The sequence below is a fragment of the Bubalus kerabau genome, chromosome 9, assembly GCF_029407905.1.
Source record: "Bubalus kerabau isolate K-KA32 ecotype Philippines breed swamp buffalo chromosome 9, PCC_UOA_SB_1v2, whole genome shotgun sequence".
Lineage (NCBI taxonomy): Eukaryota > Metazoa > Chordata > Mammalia > Artiodactyla > Bovidae > Bubalus > Bubalus kerabau.
The window spans coordinates 26,626,299-26,650,594 of record NC_073632.1 but is presented as its reverse complement, the minus strand read 5'-3'; the positions used below and the strand labels follow the sequence as shown (position 1 = coordinate 26,650,594).

Sequence of the window (24,296 nt, the reverse complement as noted above, 5' to 3'; positions counted from 1 at the left end):
AAATATTATAATTAAAAGTTAAAAAAAAATCTAAGAGTTTATTGTGCACATACTATATGCCTCATACTGTGGGCGGAGTTTGATTTAACGTCGCATTTAAACCTCAGAACTCCTTGAGAGATGGTGGTACTGCCATTGACCTGGGGCTTTAAGACAGGAATTACCTAAGGGTCTCAGCTACCAATAACTAGTACCAAAGGTTTAATTAGATGCTGTAGGTAAAGGCCTTACTTCCAGACATTGTTTACTCATTCTCTTTATTTACTCTCTCATGGGTGGTGAAGAGGAATTTGAAATGCAAAGAAACGCCCAGCCTGAGAAGATGGATGGCATATTAAGAGTACTAATACTTCGGATTCATTAGTTAAACTTAATTATTATGAAAGTACGGTTTTTCCAGTACCACAATGAGGACATTAGAATGATGCCACTATTTTTGGCATTTTATCTTTGGTTTAATGATGAGGTTGGGAATTCTAGTAGAGTCACCAAGAACTGGGTTCCAGAGTGAGTTGATATCATCTCCATTCTGGGAATTATTAACAAATGTAGACAAATAGATTGTACAAATTCTTTATTATAAGAGATCCTGATGTGCTGGAATCCTGTTGTCCAGGAGTCAGAGTTGGTGAAACCATTACTCTTCTCTTTTTCTCACTGCCCTCCTCTCTCAACGGAACAGAAGGGAAGAACAGAAGAACAGTAGAGAAACTGGTTTTTGATTATTGTTTTATTTCCCTAGAAAGCAGAGAAGAAGCTAGCCAGGCATCCTGGGACCAAGGGTGGACCTGTGTGTTGGCACCTGTGTGTCAGTCTACTTCGGAGATAGGAAACCTCTCCTTGATTAATAGAAATTCTTTTCATTTATACATAGGGCTCAAAGACCTGGGTTGTTACTTGGATAGGAGCAACCACAAATTAAACATGGCTCCCATGGCCATCCTGTTCACCAGGCAAACCTTGATGCCGCCCCATAGAACCCTGGAACTGCCTCATGGGGCCCTAGGGTTCCCTGAAACTTACATAGGAAACTATAGTCATTAGATAATGCCTGCCTAGGTGCAAAGAAGAGAACTGGAGACAATCTGTGCTTTGCTCTTCGAGATCTGTAAAGCTGGGGTATCTGCCAAAGCATTTACATACTACTCCGTGGTATTTTTCTAAGCTAAAGCACTGCTTGTTTTACATTGTAAGTTTTCAAAGTGCACTCACAGTACTTTTTTTTTTTTTTAACCTTCTTGGCCCCTGTTTTTCAACTTTTTCCAGAAATCAAGAAATGTTATTTAATGAGCACTGTTGAGGCTACAGAGGAAGAAATGGCACTAACAAAGTCAGTAGAAGCATCTGGAATCCTAGTACTGCTTGAATGCCATAGGAATACAAAGTTTGCCCTCATGGAGCTTATGTTTAATTTGATGAGTAATGGGCACAAAACAATTAAATAATATTAAACCTGTATACAGGTCCCAGAATATATAGTATAGATTCCAAAAACTGTAGGCTAGATAAGGAAAGAGGTTGAATTGGGGCCAGTCTTGAAAGTGTATGTGTGGGGGGGAGACTCATATATACAAAGAAAAACAATCATTTTCTGTTTTCAGGCATTTGAATGCCTCTTCTGATTGTATCTAACATGACCGGGCCTCAGGTATATGCCTTAAAGGCCATAGTGTCCACATTAATATAAAATGTTTTTACGGCATTTCTTTTTTTAAAATACAGTTATTTAAAAAATTTTTTTATCCAGTTATAAAGGTTATGTTCCATTTACAGTTAATGCAAAATATTATTTGTAGTCCCTGTGTTGTGCAGTACATCCTGAGCCTCTCTTACCTTTATGAGTTTTCTCTGTATCTTTGTGTGGTAGTCATAGCTACATGAAAGCAAGTGGTTTTTGGAACTGCAGTAGTATTTTTCGATGAGTATAGCACTCAGTAGTGACGGGTTCTTCAGTTAGTGTTACATGTCTTCCTGAGTCGGTGAGATTTAAATAAAGTTGTGTTTCCTGTATTCATTACCTAATGGGTAGTGAGTCACCACCCACTAATAGTGAATGGAGCAGCAGGGAAAATGGTAGTATTCCTGGACTCAGGTGGTGGTGGGACAGTGAGTGACTGAGTTCTAGACTGTTCCGGTCAGACATCCACGAATGCCTGATCACGTTGAATGCAGTGATCATGTTGTTATGGAATGACCTGATGGTCTACAAAGAGGCCTCAGCCAGTGAGCCCTCTAGCCATGGTCCTGGCATGACTAGCAGCAGCGGCCACATTTTCACGTCCTTCTTTTTATTTTTCCAGTTCCTCATCACTGGAACTATTGGAAATGTCAAGTGTATCACATCAGAAGTTTGCTCTAATGAGACAATTTTCCAGGAATTTGGGATGTCAACACTAGTTCGTCTTTACCCGTAAAGGTTTAAGGCAGAAAAGTCCGTCTGCCTCCAGCTTTGGGATTTGAAATTATGTTTTATCTCTTTTCATAAAATGGAAAGGCCTAGTAACACTGGGCTTGGGACAGGGGATGCTTACCTAACAATACTCAAGGTTTCTGATTAATCTTTCAAAAGGAGATTGCATATTATAACATCAGAGACAGACTCTGTAAATGAAAATACAGATAAATTTGACTCCATGAAAATGAATATGTCTATATGGCAAAGAAAAAGAAAACCCTGATAACAAAATTTTAAAACTAATGAAAAACTGGGAAAAAAGATGTCTACCACATACCACTGAAAAAAGCATGCTACTTTAAAAAAGATGAAAAGATGTCCTTATGAAATAGATGTATATCCTTTTAAGAAAATAACAAACCCAATACATGGAAATGTTTAGTTTAGCTAGAAGTCAAATACATGTATATTATTAAGAATAATGAGATGTGAATTTTTTAAGTCTGTTTTTTTAAAAAAAAGATTGATTGTGTCACTGTGCAGGGCTGAGGGACACAGACACTTGAGCAACTCTCAAGCAATATGGATGGGGCTGTAATTTCCTTAAAAAAGAAAAAAATATTGAGGTATGATGTACTTACCATAAAGTCCATTTATCTATACAAAGTATACAAATCAGTGACTTTTAATACATTTATAGAGTTGTATAACATTTCTGTAGTCCAGTTTTAAACCACTTCCATCTCTCCAGAAAGGTCTTCTCCATTGTTTGCAGATAGTCCCTACTCCCCCCTAGTCCTAGGCAACCACTGATTACTATCTCTATAGATTTGCTTTTTCTGGAAATTTTATATAAAAGGTATCAAACAATATGTAGCCTAATTGTGTCTGGTTTCTCTCACTCAGCACAGTGATTTTGAGGTCCATCCACAGAGTAGCTTGTATCCATACTCCATTCTTTTTTATTGCCTAATAGTAGTCCGTTGTATGAATTTTCGACTTTCTGTTTGTCCTTTCACAGGTCGATAGACATCTGAATTGATTTCATTTTGAATTGTTATAAATAATGCTGTCATGAATATTTATATGTAAGTCTTTGCATGGACATATTTTCATTTTCTCTTGGGAAGTTTCCAAAGGGTGGAACTGACATGTGGTACGAAAGTCTATCCTTAATGTTTTAAGAAACTTCCAAACTGATTTTGATGGTAATTATATCATCAGTGCATGAGGGTTCCAGTTTTCTCTGCATCTGTGCTCATAGCTAATTGTTGGGGTTTTTTGGTTATAGCCTTTTAATTAGCCTAATTTACATTTCTATAATAAGTAATGATGATGAGCATCTTTTTGTGTGTTTACTAGCATAATAGATACCTTAGGTGAAATGTCTATTCAAATGTTTTGCCCATTTTTAAATGGGATTTTCGTCTTATTATTGATTTGTAAGAGTTCTTTATATATTCTGGATACAAGTCCTTTATCATAAATGACTTATAGATCTTTCCTTCCAATCTGTGGCTTTTTAAAAAGTGTTGTCTTGATGTCTTTGGAAGAACAGAAGTTTTTTTAATTTTGATGAAATCCGTTTAACATCCTATCTAATAAATCTTTGCCTAATCTAAGGTCACATATATTTACTTCGAGAAGTTTTATAATTTTAGCTCTGATATTTAGGTCTATTATCCATTTTGAGTTAAATTTGTAAATAGTGTGAGATAAGGGTTTCAGTTTTATATTATTTTTGTTTTGGTATATGTGGATATCTATTTGTCACAGCACCAATTGTTTAAAAGACCATCCTTTTTCACTGAATTACCTAGGCACCTTGGTCGAAAATCAGTTCATCATAAATGGAAAGGTTTGGTGTCTGTGCTCTTGAATTGTGTTCATAATCTATATATTTATTCATATATTAATACCACATTATCTTGATTCCTATGGTATAGTAAGATTTGATACTGGTAATGTCAGTCTCTCACTATGTTCTTTTTCAAAATTGTTTTGGCTTTCATACAAATTTTTGAATCAGCTTGTAAATTCCTACAGAATGCCTGCCATGATTTTGATAGGGCTTGAATTGAATCTATAAATTGGTTTGGGCTTCCCTGGTGGCTCAGCGGTAAAGAATCTGCCTGCAGTGCAGGAGATGCAGGAGACATGGGTTCTATCCCTGGGTTGGGAAGATATCCTGGAGGAGGAAATGGCAACCACTCCAGTATTCTTGCCTGGAAAATCCCATGGACAGAGACTGGCAGGTTACAGTCCATATGGTCAGAAAGAGTCAGACACGACTGAAGCGACTGAGCATGCACGCATGCCATTTTGAGCTATCCAGTCTGAATGTGAAAGGGCCCAACATGTAGTATGCCATCCATAAATACTTGCTGAGTTTAATTGAGTTGATACTTACATGAAACCTATATTTGAGTAAAGGCTCCAAAACGTCAGGGTTATACATTTTATTCAGCCCTTCACTCACTTCATGTGAAATAAACATTTATCAAGCATCATGTTAATGCAGAGTACCATCACCTTGGGGAAGTAAGTGAATTATTGACATTACAAACTCTTTCTGAAATGAATGAGTAAAGGCCCTTGTTTTTAAGGATCTTTCAGTCTGAGAGGGTAAGTAATATAAATATGACAGTATTTATAATTCATGGCAAGAAATGATAATGAGCCACAAGAAAAACCATGAGTTCTAAACATTCAAAAGTTTGGCCAGACTGCATGTCCAAAGAAAAAAAACTGACAAAAAGTTGTTTGGTTAAAAGGGTTGGGGGTTACTTTGTTTTTTCCTTTATCTTAAGAGGATCATTGCTAGTTTGTTAATAGAGGTGGTCTGTGAAATCTTGCTTTCTTTGAAGTAGAAGAAAGGTAAATTCAAGGCCTGTTATATTAATAGCAGTTGAGGTTAGATTGTGCACAGTAGGTACCCTCATTAGTGAAGATTCTGTGACTTCCTGGTCCCATGCTTTTCTTGTAACCACCCTCTGATGTTTAAAAGGTGAGGACCATGTTTCTAAATTGACATATATTATTTGATTACCTAATTTTGAATTAATTTTGTAGCCCTTCTAATTTCACTTAACCATGAAGTGTTTGATGGCTCTGGCCTTTTTTTTAATTCCCACCACAGCACCTAGCACAGGTACTAGAACTGTTGAACGAGTGCCTGAATGAATCATTTTCAAAAAAGAAAGTAGTAACTTGAATTACTTCATGTCTTTGTTGGAGAGATCGTCCAGTTTGACCTGGCTTTACTGTTTACTAGCTGTATGTTTTAGGGTAGGTTGCTTAACTCTGTAAGCCTCTCAGGTGTCTGAGACTCAGATTCGTCATCTGCAAAACTGGGCTAAAAATATATTCTACCTTGTTGGGTTATTGGAGACATTAAATGAGATGATGAATGCAAAGTTCTTAGCCCAGGGCCAGCATGTGTGAAACAGTCAGTAGATGTTCCATATTGCGAGACAGGTATTTTTTTTTTAATTAATGTGTAGTTGATTTACAGTGTTGTGTTAATTTCTGCTATATAGCAAAGTGATTCAGTTTTATGTGCATATATCTGTCTTTACACATAGAAATATATATATCTATTTTTCCATTGTGGTTTATCATAGGATACTGAATGATAATTTTTAATTGTTAAGAGAATTGCAATGAAATAATAGCCTTGTAGTAATCCAAGCTTTCATTTTACAGGAGGACCAGTGGCACATAGATCTCACCTGTATGTCCAATTAACTGCAATTATAGGAGTCAGTGTTCAACAACCAGATAACAAATGTAGTGTTTTTAAGAGAACACAGGCTTTCATCTGGTGCATTTTTACATGGTTGATTTTTCTCACAGAAAAAATTATGCTTAAAAATATCGCCATATAACATTAAAATTCCCTTGGCAAATCAGTTATCAGGTGATCCACTTCTCCTATATTTTTTTCCCCTAAACCACTGCCTTTGTTTACACCAAGTTTAAATATATTCCACTTTCCTGCAGGTTACAGTTTGGAAATGGCGACTGACATAAACACCATTTAAGCTGTCTGCTTTCAGAGTACCTAGTGTGTTGAAATACGATGTTAGTCTCCTGAGTAATTTAAAAATCAGTGTTGAAGATAACAAACCAAATCAAAATGTTGAATTTTTCCCCCCACTGGCTGCTCATTTATTGTGCATTTCACTGCCTTCTTAGAAGAGTTCAATCGAATCATGTATTGGTCCTTGGTCAAGGTGTTTATTGAGTCCAGTATTTTTATATCTTGTGGGCATATCCAGAAAACAGGGCCATTTAGATCTGCCCAAAGCAAATGCTTGTTCAGTCACAGAAAGTAAATGATATGCATAATCAGAAGTAGGGAAGTAGAGAAAAAAGGTTTTAAATCTCAAAATTGGTTCCAAAATTTAATATTTCAAGAGAAACTTACCAGTAACAACATATGCATATATTTATTACCATTAAAAGTTAAATAGCTGCCATTTATTGAATGCCTGGCTGAGCTTTGTGCTTTGTAGTCATTAAGCACCTTCTTTTAAATAAAAATATGTGAAGTTGTTAGAAATAAACCTGGGTGAGAAGCATTATGGAGTAATTTCATATTATTTCATTTTATTCTCCCTGCAGTTCTGCAAGGCTGGCCTCGTCTCACAGAGTATGATATTGACAGCCACAATAAATAACATTTAGGTAGCTTTCTATGACTCAGGCACTGTTCCCAGCACTTTGCATTAATAACCTGAATCATCTAAGCACCCGGTCAGGTGTGTTCTCCACAATGACATCTTCAGAGGTAGGGGGTGGCCGAGACGGGTCTGCTTCCAGACCATGGAGCCTGCAGCTGGTCTCAGCTCCAGACACAGTGAGAAAACGGGGACTTAGTCAGATGAAGGCATTTCCCCTGGTCACACAGCGGGGAAGTGACAGAACTAGGAATTCCACCCCAGCCCTCAAGCATTTAGCGCCTAACTGTGACGCCACAGTACTTCCCATACATGTTCATTTCTAATAATCTCAGGTGGTGGTCGTTGTTCAGTTTCTAAGTCGTGTCCGACTCTTTGCGACTCCATGGACTGCAGCATGACAGGTTTCCCTGCCCTTCACTAGCTCCTGGAGTTTGCTTAAATTCATGTCCATTGAGTCAGTGATAGGTATTTAAAAAAAGGCGCCCAATGAATGAAACAAGAAGGACTCAAGCTATGTAAATATGTGTGTCCATCTGTTTAAAATGTTGTCTTTATTAAGATATAGGCTGATGCCATTGCTCCTAGGCACCAGTCAGAGGAAGTTACTCCACAAGTCATTATTATCTGTGATCGCAGCCTAAAGCTGCCCTCAGGGTCCAGACCTCTGGCTTCTGAAAGATGCCCATTATCATGAAGCCTTCTGGGTATTTCAGGAACTAATGGACTGCAGGCTCCTACACAAGGTATTTATGTGAAGTTTCCATCCCTAAGCTTTGGCATCTTCGAGTATTGAAAGTCTAAAACTTCATATTTTCTCAAATTCCACCATCAACTGGTGGATTTACTATTTCCAAGATATATTGTCTTTGTTGTTATATTTCAGGTAACAGGGATAATCACCTGTCCCCAGAAACATGTAGATAGACTTGCATCAGTTTCAGTTCAGTCCCTCAGTCGTGTCCGACTCTGTGACCCCATGGACTGCAGCACGCCAGACTTCACTGTCCATCACCAACTCCCAGAGCTTGCTCAAACCCATGTCCATCGAGTCGGTGATGCCATCCAACCATCTCATCCTCTCTCATCCCCTTCTCCTCCTGCCTTCAATCTTTCCGGGCATCAGGGTCTTTTCCAAAGTATAGTTTAGAACTATACTACAATTAAAAAAAAAAATACTGGCCTCACAATATGGAACATCCATTGACTGTTTAAGAACTTTGCATTCACCATCTCATTTAATGTCTCCAGTAACCCAACATGGTAGAATATATTTTTAGCCCAGTTTTGCAGATGAGGAATCTGAGTCTCAGAGACCTGAGAACCCCATGAACACTTGCATATTATACAGTAATATTGACAGGTTGTAATACATGTATGAAGCCCCCATTGCTTAGGCACTGGATTTAAAAAACAAGCAGGTGCTTTTGTGTTTGGAACTCATCAAATAAAGAATAAAAGCCTCATAGCTTGTAAAACCTGTTGGACCTAGAACAGAACGGATTTTTATTTCAGAGTTCTGGATTACCAGCGGATTAATGTATAATTACAAAAGTTATTTTTAAAAGGTATGAAGTGACATTATTTTAAAATTATATCTTTATTATTTTGATCCCATCCAAAGATAAATACAAAGTTTACCCTAAAAGGTGGGTTTTTTTTATTCTTTTCTATCTTTCTCTTTTTGCGTATAAACTGTGGCTTTTTACAATACTGGACACAATTAGTTAAATTCTACTTTGTGGGAAGTTGCTGTGAGTCCTAGACCTGGTGTATGTGGGAGGTTAACACACCAAAGACTTAAGTGTGAAGCTTGAAAGACTTCTGACCTTCCATATATATGCCGTAGAATACATTTCTGAACTGTATGTTTTATGTCTACTTTTCATTGCTTTCCTTTATCTCTTCTTTTATTTACAGTTTTTAATTTTACTGTTCCCCCTTTTAATGGTCACACGTCCATCACATCAGAGCCGGCTTAATTCATTTTGCAAAAATATAAGGAGTATCATAACTTGTTTACCATTTAGTAGAAGTAAATTCATATCTGAGCAAATAGGAAAATTAAAGGATTTGATAACATCCCTCTAAAATCCCTGGTGTAAAAGTTGAAAGACTGGGATCTAGGGTGGTCTCCCCGACTCTTTAATGGGGCAAAGTCGCTTGACCTCTTTGAGCCTCTTTTCTTCATCTGTAAAATGGGAATATTGAGACAGTCCCTGTGTATGTCAGTGCTGTTGAGATGATCAAATACAGCAACAAGTTGAATGTACGTAGAAAAACATTAAGTGCTACGAAAATGATAGAAATGATTTGGTGTTTTGTCTTTACTTTTAATAGTAAGATGAAAGTACTTGTAGCCATGTATATGAACATTTTAAAAACCTAGAATAGTAAATTTATGTGCCTCTCAACATGTAATATTTTCATTTTTTCAGAATTATCTTAAGTTTTATTTTATTATAGGTTTAGTCTTTTTAAAATTTGTATTTATTTATTTGCAGTATAGGTTATGTTTCAGTATAGTTGATTCACAATATTGTGTTAGTTACAGGTATCCAGCAAGGTGATTCAGGTATACATGTACATATATCTATTCTTTTTCAGATTCTTTTCTAATATAGCTTATTACAAAACATTGAATAAAGTTCCTTGTGCTAGACAGTAGGTCCTTGTTGATTATCTGTTTTATTAATGTATATAGTAGTGTGTATATGTTAATCCCAAACTCCTAATTCATCCCACCCTCACCTTTCCCCTTTGTTTACTGTAAATTTGTTTCTGAGTCTGTTTCTGTTTTGTAAATAAGTTCATTTGTATCATTTTTACAGATTCCACATATAAATGATGTCATACGCTATTTTTCTCTGTCTGATATTTCACTTAGTGTAATAATCTCTATCGATGTTTCTGCAAGTGTCATTGTTCATTCTTTTTATGGTTGAGAAATATTCCATTGTATATTTATGTACCACATCTTCTTTTTCTTAAGTCTTTATTTATTTGGCTCTGCGGGTCTTAGTTGTGACATGCAGGATTTCTAGTTAGGGCTTGTGAACTCTTGGTTGCAGTGCGTGGGATCTAGTTCCCAGACCAGGAATCAAATCTGGGCCGCCTGCCCTGGGAGAGAGGAATCTTAGCTACTGGACCACTAGGGAAGTCCCCACATGTTTATCCATTCAAATGGACATTTAGTTCCTTAAAAAACTAAAAGCAGAGCTACCATATGATCCGGCAGTCCCACTCTTGGTCATATGTCCAGAGAAAACCGTAATTTGGGAAGATACATGCACCCCACTGTTCACTGCAAATAGCCAGAACTTGGAAGCAATAACATGTTATATTTCTAATGGGAAATTGTTTCTTGTTATTCTAAAAGTTAAGTCGCTTAGCCATGTCTGACTCTTGGCTACCCCATGGACTGTCGCCTACCAGGCTCCTCCGTCCATGGGATTTTCCAGGCAGGAGTACTGGAGTGGGTTGCCATTTCCTTCTCCATGTTATTCTGAGGCTCACAAATGGGGCGGAGAAGGCAATGGCACCCCACTCCAGTACTCTTGCCTGGAAAATCCCATGGACGGAGGAGCCTGGTAGGCTGCAGCCCGTGGGGTCGCTAAGAGTTGGATACGACTGAGCGACTTCACTTTCACTTTTCACTTTCATGCATTGGAGAAGGAACTGGCAACCCACTCCAGTGTTCTTGCCTGGAGAATCCCAGGGATGGGGGAGCCTGTTGGGCTGCTGTCTATGGGGTTGCACAGAGTCGGACATGACTGAAGTGACTTAGCAGCAGCAGCAGCACAAATGAGGCAGAGGAGGAAACACTCCATTACATATTATGTGCTGCTTGCTCAGGTCTACGGGTTAAGATACTTCCCAGACTGGAACCCTTCTGCTGCCCTAAAGTCCCAGATATGCACCCAGTTTTGAATCTAGCAAAGCCAGAAGAAAGCACTTAGAGCCTGTAGTGGATGAGAGGATGAACTCTGAGCCCGTCCCCCTGGTCTGAATCCCAGCTCTTACACTTACCAGCGAGATTACCAGCTGTGTTGTCTCGGGCAAGTTACCTAAACCTCTCTGGCTTCAGTTCCTCATTCATACAATGGATATGATGCTTTTTACCCACCTCACAGGATTGTGGTGAAGGAGAGTTAACTCATTTGGATCACTGCCTTGCACGTGAGCGCAGTACACAGTCCACGTTTGTTGAGATGATGATGGTTGCTCTGGGTCTCTTCTCGTATCCCTTTCCAGGGCTTCAGTACTGGACATCTCTGTGATATACACTCCATAGTGTGATTAGTATATATTCGAGTATCTCACTAAGTCAGGGGAGTGAAATCTTTGGATCCAGCCTCTTAGTCTTCCTCATGAAGAAACTCAGGCCCAGGGACATAAGATACAAGCCAGGTTGGGGTCAGGCTTCCAGCCTCAGCCAGGAGCTTCCTGCACCATCCCATTCACCCAACATGGGAAGAGGTGACTCTCCTGAAAAAGGCAGCTCAGACCAAAGAGCTGCGTAAAATTTTTAAGTTATTTCGTATTAATGATATATTTCCATTTTTAAATTATGTACATTTATACAAAGAAAATTTTGCTGAGCATACTTAAACACAGCTTTTTCTTTGCCTTCAGCTATCTTTTGTAATGGAATCCATGAGATACTTTCCTTAAAAGTTTCCCTCAGAAAAGAGAGAATTGCTGTTTATTTCAGTTCATCGAGAGTCTTTTTAAAGCAGAGTCCTTACTCCATTACTTTTATCGTGAACAACAAGATTTTATTTTGGGAAGACATACTAGCCTCGTGGCCTTAATAAGCTATTTGGGTTTATAGAAGTTGATGAAATTAATAGACATAAGCCAAGGAGGAAGTAAGAAAGAAATTTGACATTGGTTTCATTATTAACGAAGGTCATTTGCATGTGACCTCTCATTCCCAGATACTGGATTTTTTAAGGGTTATTTTAACAAGCAAGGCAGTATTGGACTTCCCTGGTGGCTGGACTTCCCTGGTGACTCAGACAGTAAGCGTCTGCCTACAATGCAGGAGACCCCAGGTTCAATCTGTGGGTTGGGAAGATCTGGAGAAGGAAATGGCCATATTGGAAGATCTCAAACACACACTTAGAGAATGAATGAAAAACTGCCATGCTGATGTTAAACAGTGGTCCTTATGGCTTTGAATAAAATTGTCAGAGTCTGTTTCATATGTCAAATATGTGCATATTTGAGTTTAAGAGAAATATGTGTTATTTGGAAAACTTCATGAGAATTTCATGGACAGTGCCCTCATTTGTGGACGGAAATTAATGCTGCCTTAAATAATTTAATTATGTGTCAATTTTAGCAGAAGAGTGAAAACTTAGTTATAGACACATTTCAGTCTTTCTCCGGGTGGGTTATTTGGATTTTTGTCCTTAAATGTCCTCTGCTAACCAGCTCACTATTGGAGTGCTTTATTTTCTCCAGCTTTAGATTTGTAACAGAAAATGTAAATTAGTTTTAAAAGAAAATGTTTAAAAATTAATTTTAAAAGAGAAATGATACTAATTTAAGCATACTGACCAGCAAGTTGAATAAGAGTCCACTCAAAGTAATACATTCCCTAGATGAAAAGAAGTGATTGTTTATTTGCAGTGTTATATCTGCTCCTAACTTTCCTGCATCAGCATAGATAATCCAGCAGTTGAGTCTGGATTTGTTCTATGGCAGCTGGCTAATGGTTACTTGAATTGTGTACACACTCTAAGATCTCAGTGAATTCACTTAAATTAGAAAAGAATAACCCTTGTCACTTAATGTCTTGGAAGGAAAACTCCGAGAGCCTGCACTTAACTGGTAAAGACCATTTGGAACTTTAACACAAGGTCCAGCACTCGTTGCTAAGAATCCCAAGCTCTTGTCTTTCTTCCGCAGCTGAAAAAGATGGCACCAGGAGGTACTATACTTCCCAGCTTCCTGCCACACCCTCAGTATTTTTCTCAGAAGTGACAAATTTGGAGGCTAGGACCATCCAGCGCTGTTTCCAAGCAACTATTGAGGGGCATAATGATTCTCATCTTTGCAGATACCTTCCTGAGTTTAGAGAGAGAAAGCTGGGCTAGTGGTCCCCGTAAGAGCCCCTGAGTAAAGTGGTATTTATTCAACGAGAATCTCAATACATGGGCATTTGTTCTGTTGATCCCTATGGATGGTCTGCAGAATGAAAATTCCAAATTTCATTTCCTTCATTTCCCAAGAAGGACTCCTCGTCCTGTTGCAGTCTTAAGGAAGTACGATTTTGTCCCCTTCGGTGTGTTTTCGTGTCCTCAGATGCAGGACTCTGGCATCTTTGTAAGATGGGAGAGTGGAGACAGTGAAGTTGGTCAGCTGCTGAAGGAACTCTGGCTTTCTTCACCAGCTCTCCTCCCACGCCCGCTCAAGAGGACAGTTCTGAATTCGTGTTTCTAATGATCTTGGCTTCCCATCTTGCCCGACTCCAGATTGCTTCATATCAGCACAAATGAAATGACTATGAATTATGTTCTGGCCAGAAGAGGAAGAGGTGGTGTCTGCCCAGACTTGTAAGAAACACAAGAAACACTAATAGTTGTGGAATTTGTGTTGGCAGGAGATGTGGCACTGCCAACTGGGCTTTACTTCCACCCCTCTTCCCCCTGAATATTGGTAATACTTTGGGAGTTTTAAACACAAAAAAATTCAGGAAATAATATAACATGCCTATTTACCCATCATTCAGAATTCACACATTTGACCATTTTTTATCCTCTTTGCTTCAGATCTTTCTAAGAATAAAATGTTATAAAGTTTAAGTTCAAAACACCCGCTTGGTTCCCTTCCCTTGTGAACCTTCCTGAAGATAACCTTGATCATGAATTGATTGTATATGTTTGCAGGTCATGATTTTAGATGTTCATGATGTGTATGTTATATATAAATCCAAAATATTGATTTGTGCATGTTTTGAAATTTACAAGTAATCACATATTGCATGCTATTTCTTTTGTTATTTGACATTAAATGAATGAGTGTAATTTGTTTAGGTATATTATGATAACTAATATATGTGGACTTTTTCTAATGACTTATTTTGTGGTTTCTATTTATCATGTGTTTTCCTCTTTTCTTTCCTGTCTTTGATTTGTAAAATTTGCTTTATTTCACCCCTCCTGATTTTTTAAGTGTATAGATTCTTTTTATTTTCTTAAAAAACATAATGCCTGTCTTTAAATTTTTATTTTAGTATGATCTAAAATGATTCTGTGTCTGTATAATCCTCCAGAACAAAACCAGGACCCTCCCATGCTGAAAGATGGGGATGCTCTGTTCCCCCTCCTCTCATCTTTTATGGTTGTTATTGTCTAGACCTGTGCCGCCCAGGATGGCAGCCACTAACTACTCAGTGGCTGTTAGCCACTGAGAAAGAATGAGCCAAGTTTAAAAATTTTAATTTCATCAATTTAAATTTAAAAGCTGATATTCGATTCAGTTATTAGAAGGTTTTAGACATGTTTGCAACAACCTGGATATGTGAAAATACAGTAAAGTTTATGACCTCTAAATATGGGTCAGGTATTCCTTATTGACTATGCCAAAGCCTTTGACTGTGTGGATCACAATAAACTGTGGAAAATTCTGAAAGAGATGGGAATACCAGACCACCTGACCTGCCTCTTGAGAAAGCTATATGCAGGTCAGGAAGCAACAGTTAGAACTGGACATGGAACAACAGACTGATTCCAAATAGGAAAATGAGTACGTCAAGGCTGTATATTGTTACCCTGCTTATTTAACTTCTATGCAGAGTACATCATGAGAAACGCTGGGCTGGAAGAAGCACAAGCTGGAATCAAGATTGCTGGGAGAAATATCAGTAACCTCAGATATGCAGATGACACCACCCTTATGGCAGAAAGTGAAGAGGAATTAAAAAGCTTCTTGATGAAAGTGAAAGAGGAGAGTGAAAAAGTTGGCTTAAAGCTCAACATTCAGAAAACGAAGATCATGGCATCTGGTCCCATCACTTGATGGGAAATAGATGGGGAAACAGTGTCAGACTTTATTTTTTTGGGCTCCTTTTTGGGCTCCGAAATCACTGCAGATGGTGACTGCAGCTGTGAAATTAAAAGACGCTTACTCCTTGGAAGAAAAGTTATGACCAACCTAGACAGCATATTCAAAAGCAGAGACATTACTTTGCCAACAAAGGTTCATCTAGTTGAGGCTGTGGTTTTTCCAGTGCTCATGTATGGATGTGAGAGTTGGACTGTGAAGAAGGATGAGCGCCGAAGAATTGATGCTTTTGAACTGTGGTGTTGGAGAAGACTCTTGAGAGTCCCTTGGACTGCAAGGAGATCCAACCAGTCCATTCTGAAGGAGATCAGCCCTGGGTGTTCTTTGGAGAGAATGATGCTAAAGCTGAAGCTCCAGTACTTCGGCCACCTGATGTGAAGAGTTGACTCATTGGAAAAGACTCTGATGCTGGGAGGGATTGGGGGCAGGAGGAAAAGGGGACGACAGAGGATGAGATGGCTGGATGGTATCACCGACTCGAAGGACATGGGTTTGAGTGAACTCCGGGAGTTGGTGATGGACAGGGAGGCCTGGCGTGCTGCAGTTCATGGGGTCGCAAAGAGTTGGACATGACTGAGTGACTGAACTGAACTGAACTGAACTGATTCCTAGTGAAAACTTGGCATTTGAGTGGAAGTGTGCTGTAAATGTAAAATACATGCCAAGATTTGAAGATTTAGTGTGAAGAACATTTGTCACATACCTGATTAATAATTTGAATCTTGATAGCATGTTGAAATGATAAAGTTTTAGGTATCTTCAGCTAAATGAAATATATTATCAAAATTAGTTTCACCTTTGTCTTTTTACTTTCTTCATGTGGCTATTCAAAAATCTAAAATTACATTTTATAATTTTATAGGGCAACACTAGTTTATGACTTCTATTGAAATATTTTAAACACACACAAAATAGATTAGTATCTACAATTAATAGATTTGCCAATATATTTTATACTTTTTTCTTATATGTTTTTCTTTCATCTCAATTCTCTTTTCTTATTGCTGAATTTGATCCTTTAGTTTTAGATCCTTATTGAAAGAAAGACTCTGTTGGCAGTAAACTCTCTTAGTATTTATATTATGACATATCTTCATTTTACCTTTCCTCTTGAATGATAGCTGGGTGTAAAATTTTAGGCTGACACTTTTCCTCAACTCCTGAACATTTCTCTGGAGTTTGCTGTTTACAGATTCTGGTGAGAAGTTAATTCTTTGAAAATAATCCATCTCTTAATTCTGGAAACTTGTAATGACTTTTCATTTTCTTTGACCTTCTGTAGTTTTATTATGTCTCGTTGTATATGTTTGCTTTGTTTTGTTTCCAGTTTGTTCCTTGGTGTGAGTTTTTCGTCTGGAGACTCATGACTTCAGTTTGGGAAAATTCTCACCCATTATGCCTTTGCCTTCCTACCAGTGTCTCTGTTCTCTGCTTCTGAAAGTCTATTAAACGTATGTGGATCCTTGCAGTTAACCACCATGTCTCCTAACCTCTCTTTCATACTGTTTATCTCCTTGTTGCTGTTTGTTGCATTCTAGGCTAGTTCCTCAGCACTCCATGACAATTCATTATTTCTTCTGCTGTACCTGGTCTAGACTTTACGTTTTGAGTTCTTTTTAATTTCAAGGAGCCTGCTTTCATTTTCAGAACTTGGCAGTTTTAAAAAGTTCAACTACCTGTTGATTTTTGCCATACACAGTTTGTGCTCTCGGGTGAGTCTCCTTTTCCATTGGGTTACCAGGTGTTCAGTGATCCAGCTGCCTGCTGACTTGCACCATCTGCCACCCAGTGACTCCCCCAGAATCCCCGCTGTGCCTTCCATCAGGCCACCACATGTGTCCCCTACCCCTTGCTGGTTCTTAGTTCAGCACCCATCCACTTGGATGCTGAAGGAGCCTCAGATATGTGAAGATCTTTTTTGTTAGACCGTGGTTCTCTGCCTTCTTGGCCATTCTGCGTTCAAACTAGATTAGCGTGAGTCTGCCCTGTCTAGAGAAGGCAATGGCAACCCACTCCAGTACTCTTGCCTGGAAAATCCCATGGGCAGAGGAGCCTGGTAGTCTGCAGTGCATGGGGTCGCAAAGAGTCGGACATGACTGAGCAACTTCACTTTCACTTTTCACTTTCATGCATTGGAGAAGGCGATGGCAACCCACTCCAGTGTTCTTGCCAGGAGAATCCCAGGGACAGGGGAGCTTGGTGGCCTGCCGTCTGTGGGGTCGCACAAAGTCGGACACAACTGAAGTGACTTAGCAGCAGCAGCAGCAGCCCTGTCTAGGGGAGTGGGCAAGAACCTGTCTGCCTTGGAACCCCCGCATCTTGTCTCACTCACTTCATTCTTCCCTTCTGCTCACAAGGTGGTTGAAGTATATCTGAGATCATCTATGTACACCCCCGAGCCTTATTTCTCCCTTTTCTTCATTTTTAGTCCTCAAAATCTCGGATGAAAGCTTCAGGCTTCTCTTTTGATTCCTTTATACCATGACCTCCTGCTCTCTCCAGCCTCATGGCTAAGTGTTAGCAGTGTGTGATAAGACAGTCTGAAGGTGGTAGGTCTTTCTGAAATTGTATACCTGTTACTCTGTGTAACAGAAGCAGATGACAAGGTTGCAGGAAATCTGGATGTAAGGAATTGCATTAAACCTCAAGGCTCTATTGAATTTAATATATCATATTTGATAATTTACAGACTCAATAAGACAAATCTGCCTTAGTAGATACGGCTCAGTCACAAATATGGAAGTCTAGAATTTCGGGATTAAAAGGTGGTTCTTTATTTTACTTCTATACTCAAATAAAAATTGTTACTACAAAGCCTTTGACTGTGTGGATCACAATAAACTGTGGAAAATTCTGAAAGAGATGGGAATACCAGACCACCTGACCTACCTCTTGAGAAACCTATATGCAGATCAGGAAGCAACAGTTAGAACTGGACATGGAACAACAGACTGATTCCAAATAGGAAAATGAGTACGTCAAGGCTGTATATTGTCACCCTGCTTATTTAACTTCTATGCAGAGTACATCATGAGAAACGCTGGGCTGGAAGAAACACAAGCTGGAATCAAGATTGCCAGGAGAAATATCAATAACCTCAGATATGCAGATGACACCACCCTTATGGCAGAAAGTGAAAAGGAACTCAAAAGCCTCTTGATGAAAGTGAAAGAGGAGAGTGAAAAAGTAGGCTTAAAGCTCAACATTTAGAAAACTAAGATCATGGCATCCGGTCCCATCACTTGATGGGAAATAGATGGGGAAACAGTGTCAGACTTTATTTTGGGGGGCTCCAAAATCACTGCAGATGGTGACTGCAGCCATGGAATTAAAAGATGCTTACTCCTTGGAAGAAAAGTTATGACCAACCTAGATAGCATATTGAAAAGCAGAGACATTACTTTGCCAATAAAGGTCCTTCTAGTCAAGGCTATGGTTTTTCCCGTGGTCATGTATGGATGTGAGAGTTGGACTGTGAAGAAAGCTGAGCACTGAAGAATTGATGCTTTTGAACTGTGGTGTTGGAGAAGACTCTTGAGAGTCCCTTGGACTGCAAGGAGATCCAACCAGTCCATCCTAAAGGAGATCAGTCCTGGTTGTTCATTGGAAGGACTGATGCTAAAGCTGAAACTCCAGTACTTTGGCCACCTCATGAGAAGAGTTGACTCATTGGAAAAGACTCAGATGCTGGGAGGGGTTGGGGGCAGGAGGAGAAGGGGATGACAGAGGATGAGATGGCTGGATGGCATCACCGACTCGATGGACGTGAGTTTGAGTGAACTCCAGGAGTTGGTGATGGACAGGGAGGCCTGGCATGCTGCGATTCATGGGGTCTCAGAGTCGGACACAACTAAGCAACTGAACTGACTGACTGACTGAAGGTCTTATATGTTTTGTTGTATAACGTCTGTATAGCCATTCAGTCTATGAAATACTCTCCCCAGTATCTCACTTGATTGTAAACACGACCCTTTGAGTTAGGTCTCACTATCATTGATCAGAGAAAGAGACGGAGTCACATGATCAGGTCACTGTCCCAGATCACACAGCTCTGAGCTAGGGAGCCAAGAGTGAAGTGGTGTCTGGACCTGCATGTGTGCGGCAGAACCCCACTGATCCCAGGGTGAAGATCATTTGGGTTGTTCCTGCCTACCAGTTTGCTATGTGCTTGTTTATAGAGTGATCTCGTGGAGTAGTTGCCAGAGAAACCAGCTTTTCTACAGTTGTCTCTCTTGCCGTCTCCAGTCTTAGGCTCATTCATTCATCTGGAAGAATTAGCATATTCAGTTATACCTGCCTTTTTTGGGGGGTGCGGGGGTTGTTTCCAAGTTTCTCTTTTTCAATAATTTGCATCCCATACGAACAATATTAGGTCAGTTTAGAGAGTGATCAGTCATATTGCTGTCACAAATCCACTGCCTGGAAGCATATTGAACATAATGTCGTTAATATCAGTTTAAGGAAAAAAATTTGTGGATGATATCAGTTTAAGAAAAAAAAAATTTTAATGTCATTTAATGTCAGTAGAAGCTGTGTGGAGACTTCCCTGGAAGTCCAGTGGTTAAGACTCCGCACTTACATTGCAGGGAGGGTGGATTCAATCCCTGGTCAAGAAACTTAACATCCCACATGGCCAAAAAACAAATAAGGAGTAGCTGTGTGCTGCTTCTTTAAAAGCCTGTCAGTTACAGGTAGAGGGTAGCCCAGATCAGATCTACCGAGTGGCCTGATAAGTAAGAATGAGAGCCCAGCACTTGAGACAACACAGCGTCTGGTTTGTGGCCAGAAGGGTCACATTGGTAACCGGGGAAATGGGCAAAGCCAAATGGCTCACCTATTAGATTTTCTAAGATTTTTCTGTCTCTAACTCAGCCGCCTGATACAGCACAAGATCTATGAGCCAGACATTCCTGTGCCAGAGAGTGGGGAGAGAAAAGAGAAGCTCTGTTTTCCTGGATGATAGAGAGGATTCCATGGATGAGGGGGAAAATAGTTGCTTGATGGGGAAACAGGAGAGAACTCCATGGATCTGGGTGGTTCTGAAGAGAGAGAAATCTGTAGGCTGGGTAACGGGCAGCTCCCAGGGAAGAAGAGGCTTACTGTGTTGTTTGCATTGAAGAAAAGCTTTTGTCTTTCTCAAAGACTTTATCTGCTTCTGACCTGACTTTTACATATTACTTTTATAATCTAAGTGTTTATTAATATTTTTTGGCCGCACTGTGCAGCTCACGTGATCTTAGTTCCCCTACCCAAGATTGAACTCAGCCCCTCAGCAGTGAAAGTGTGGAGTCCTAACCAGTGGTCTGCCAGGGATTTTCCTGTAACCTAAGTGTTTAAATTTAATCTTGCTTTATGTGGACTTTCCATATGTTCACATAGCTTAACTATTTTTAATCCTATAACATTAATAATTACATTGTTTATCTAAACATTTGTCTGTTATTTACTGATCCCGTGAGTCGTTTCCAGTTACTTCATATTAGAAAGAGTACAAACAAAATGGTATTTTTACAAAGCTTCTTGTTGCTTTCTCTGAGTCTTGGTTCCAGGTTCCAAAATCAGAATTACTCTGTCATTACATGATTAGTCCTCTGTGTCTTTTTTATATTGCCAGATTGTTCTTTGAAAATATATTGATTTACAGTGTCACTAACACCAGCAAACAGTGGGTTTGAGGAGCATTTAAATGTTTTTCTCATTTTATCAGACTAGGCATTACCACATAGCTGTTTTCTTTTCCTAAGCCATGCTGCTACTGCTGCTAAGTCGCTTCAGTCGTGTCCGACTCTGTGCAACCCCATAGACAGCAGCCCAACAGGCTTCCCCGTCCCTGGGATTCTCCAGGCAAGAACACTGGAGTGGGTTGCCATGTCCTTCTCCAATGCATGAAAGTAAAAAGTGAAAGTGAAGTCGCTCAGTCATATCCGACTCTTAGCCACCCCATGGACTGCAGCCCACCAGGCTCCTCCGTCCATGGATTTTCTAGGCAGGAATACTGGAGTGGGGTGCCATTGCCTTCTCCGTTCCTAAGCCATGCGTTGTATCAAATGTCAGTTTGCTATTTGTATTTTTTTTGTCCTGGGAACTCTATCCTTGTGTGTGTGTTAGTTGCTCAGTTGTGTCCGACTCTTTGTGACCCTATGGAGTGTAGCCCCACCAGGCTTCTCTGTCCATGGAATTCTCCAGACAAGAGTACTGAAGTGGGTAGCCCTTCCATTCTCCAGGAGATCTTCCTGACCCAAGGATCAAATCTGGTTCTCCTGCATTACAAGCAGATTCTTTACCGTCTGAGCCACTCCTCTCTTCCTGCGTGCTTGTCTGATGAGTCACTTCAGTTGTGTCCAACTCTTTGCGACCCTATGGACCGTAGCCTGCTAGGCTCCTCTGTCCATGGGATTCTCCAGGCAAGAATACTGGAGTGGATAGCCATTCCCTTCTGCAGGGGATCTTCCCCACCCAGGGATTGAACCCACATCTCTTAAGTCTCCTGCACTGGGAGGCAGGTTCTTTACCACTAGCGCCACTTGGGAAGCCCACTCTATTCCTGTGTTGTGTCAAATAGTTTTAATTTTCTGATTATTATTGTTTTCGTCTTATTTATTGTATAGCCAATAAAAATATATTGACATAATTGATTTGCCCTATAAATCTAAGTGTATTTATGGAGTCTGGAAAGGAGTCAGGTTTGAACTATCACAAGAGTGGGCAGATGCTGCCCGGGGGGATGGATCAGAGTCTGGAAAGAAATCAGCTAGGGTGGCTGGGTGCTGGGCCGTTCCGCTGGGGCCGGGAGTGTGGGAGAGACCCTGGAGTTATTGATGGAAAAATGGGAATTCATGATAAATGTGTCAGGTCTTATCAGGAAATGGGCTAGAATCAAAGCTAGGCGAGTATGGGGTGAAAATAACAAGTTTTGAGCTTGGCCTGGGCTTTCCTGCTCTCATCTTAGGGAACAAAGTGACTATTGGCTCCCTATTCTTTTCCCCCGGTGGCAAAAGAAATCAATGAAAATTGCTTCAAGTGAATGTACATTGAGAACAGGGGCTCAGATCAGTTCTTGCAACAATTCTGGTTTAATATTAGAGCAGTTATGCAGATAAATGCTGTGTGTGTTTGTGTGTGTGTGTGTGTGTGTGTGTAAAACGTATCCTTTTACAAATTTTCTTTTCCCTGGAGATTATCATTGGCTTATGTGGTCTTTTAATATGCATTTTCCAACTTAAATACAATTCACCCAAATATTTTCTTTTTAGTCTCCAGAGAATACAGAGGGGAAGGATGGATCCAAAGTAACTAAACAGGAGGTAAGTGTATCTTTGACATCCTGTATTTAATTATTAACTGGAACTTCTAGTATTGTTACGATTGTCTGCATCTGAATGACTCCTCTTCTAAACTGGATTGCTGAGACTACTAAACCAGAGATAGACGTGTGGCTGTGTCACCGGCCTGGGCAGGTTTCAGTTGGGGGCACTCAGGAGGTGTTTTCCACTTACTGTGTTTATGTTTCTGCTTGTGGGTACTGCTGTCTGTTAAAGCAGATACTGAGAATTCCTCCTGGGCAAAGAGTGAGATAATAGGTAAATTCATCAAGGAGAACAAAGTCCGCCTTTCACAGTAAGGAAATGAAAGACTGTTGATTTAATAAATTCTCCACTCCAGTGAGTGAACTATAAATTACCGTTTGGGTTCTGAATATTTGCCTAAAAGCGGTCGTCTTCAAAAGTCAAAAACTACAAAAGAAGTGTAAAATGTCAGAATTTTAAAGGTTTTTTATTTTTAACCAGGAAAATTCTTAGGGTTTGGGATAATTAGATAATAAGTCAAAGAAGCTCTGTGTGAAAATACAGAAAACTCCAAAAGGCTAGGAACTTGGAAGAGATACCTGCGTTTGACCTTCCATGGCAATATCATGAACTTCTAAGAGGAGACGAGCTAGAAAAGTAGCAAATGAGATGGTTACTGTGACGACAGCCGTTCCCTCTGCACAGAGCTTTACAGCGTGGACACTGCCGCTCTTACCCTTGAACTTACAAACTAAAAGGGGTCATGAGAGAGACGAAAACAGTATCTAGTTACAGATTCTTTGATTGGGTGACTCATATTGTGTTAATAATTCAGAGGTTGTCATGAGAGCAAAACCCCTACACATGATTTGTAAAAGGAAGTTTGTTCGGCCAAATGGAAAATCTTCAACAGAATCTGTAAAGAAATAATTCAAAAGCAGAACAAACAGAACTGCGTATAGCCGAGTCCCCCCATGCATTTACCCAGTTTTCAGTGTCTAGCAGAGCTTGGGAGGTAAAACTGGCAATCTAAGGTCAAGTCACTAAACAAAGGGTAGAAACAAACAAAAAAATGTTATACCGAAGTTCCAGCGCTTGAGTTTTCTGGAAAATGGTGAAATGTAATCTGTAGGACAGTTGACTAAGTGTAATACGCCTTAATGTTTTTAGGTTTGGGCACAAATGCATTTGGGTTTCTCCTTGGGGACTGCTGTTTAAATTGATCTGTCAGAAAACCTAGAAACCATTATGTACAACAGATCATGGATAGTGAAAACAATTTCTCCCTCCTTTCAACACTAAAAGCAAGCTGGTAGAATATATGAACAAAATTTTTGCTCATACAGTTGTCTTATGCATATTCTTTTAGCCTCAGAATTTTTATTACTTATATTTTTAAATTATTATTTTTAATGTTTTCTCTGATTGCATGTATTATCTTACTACTATCAGAAATCTTTCCTAGAAAAGATTCTTCCTATCTTTTAAATCAGGACCAGATTAAAACTTATGATTTGTCTTCAGGACACCAACACAATTGTTTAAAAAGTGAAAAGGTTGGTTAATTAGAAGTGCTTTGTGATAAGAACTGTTTGATCATATATTGATTGGTTTTCCCTGCTGAATTGATGGGGTTTTCTAGTTATGTCACTGTGTGTGCCTAGCTTAGTCTACATTCAATAAATACCAGTTACAAAGGAGGATACCCTTTTGAAAATCTTCTCTGGTATTTGAAAGGCATAGTGCAGAGTATAGTATCTAGACAACAAATGACCAAAGTGATAGGCTACAGTCATTACACTGGGCAGATTTTCACCTCCATTGTTTGAGCTGACCCTTAATTTAACCCTGGAACAAGGG

At 39.5% G+C, this 24,296-nt stretch overlaps 1 protein-coding gene across 9 annotated transcripts in view; it reads left to right on the top strand.

Annotated features, from left to right (window-relative positions):
• HMGN3 (high mobility group nucleosomal binding domain 3) overlaps positions 1–24,296 on the top strand; it is a 36,500-nt gene that overhangs the window by 1,476 nt on the left and 10,728 nt on the right. For 8 of the 9 annotated variants that reach the window (XR_008698004.1, XM_055534858.1, XM_055534855.1 and 5 more), the window contains exon 2: positions 22,404–22,454. The exons of the other annotated variant lie outside the window; for it this stretch is intronic. Coding sequence is in view for 7 of the 8 variants with exons in the window: in XM_055534858.1 (XP_055390833.1) it covers positions 22,404–22,454 (51 nt within the window). In the remaining variant the exon portion in view is untranslated. The remainder of the gene's footprint in view (positions 1–22,403; positions 22,455–24,296) is intronic. 9 annotated transcript variants of the gene reach the window in all.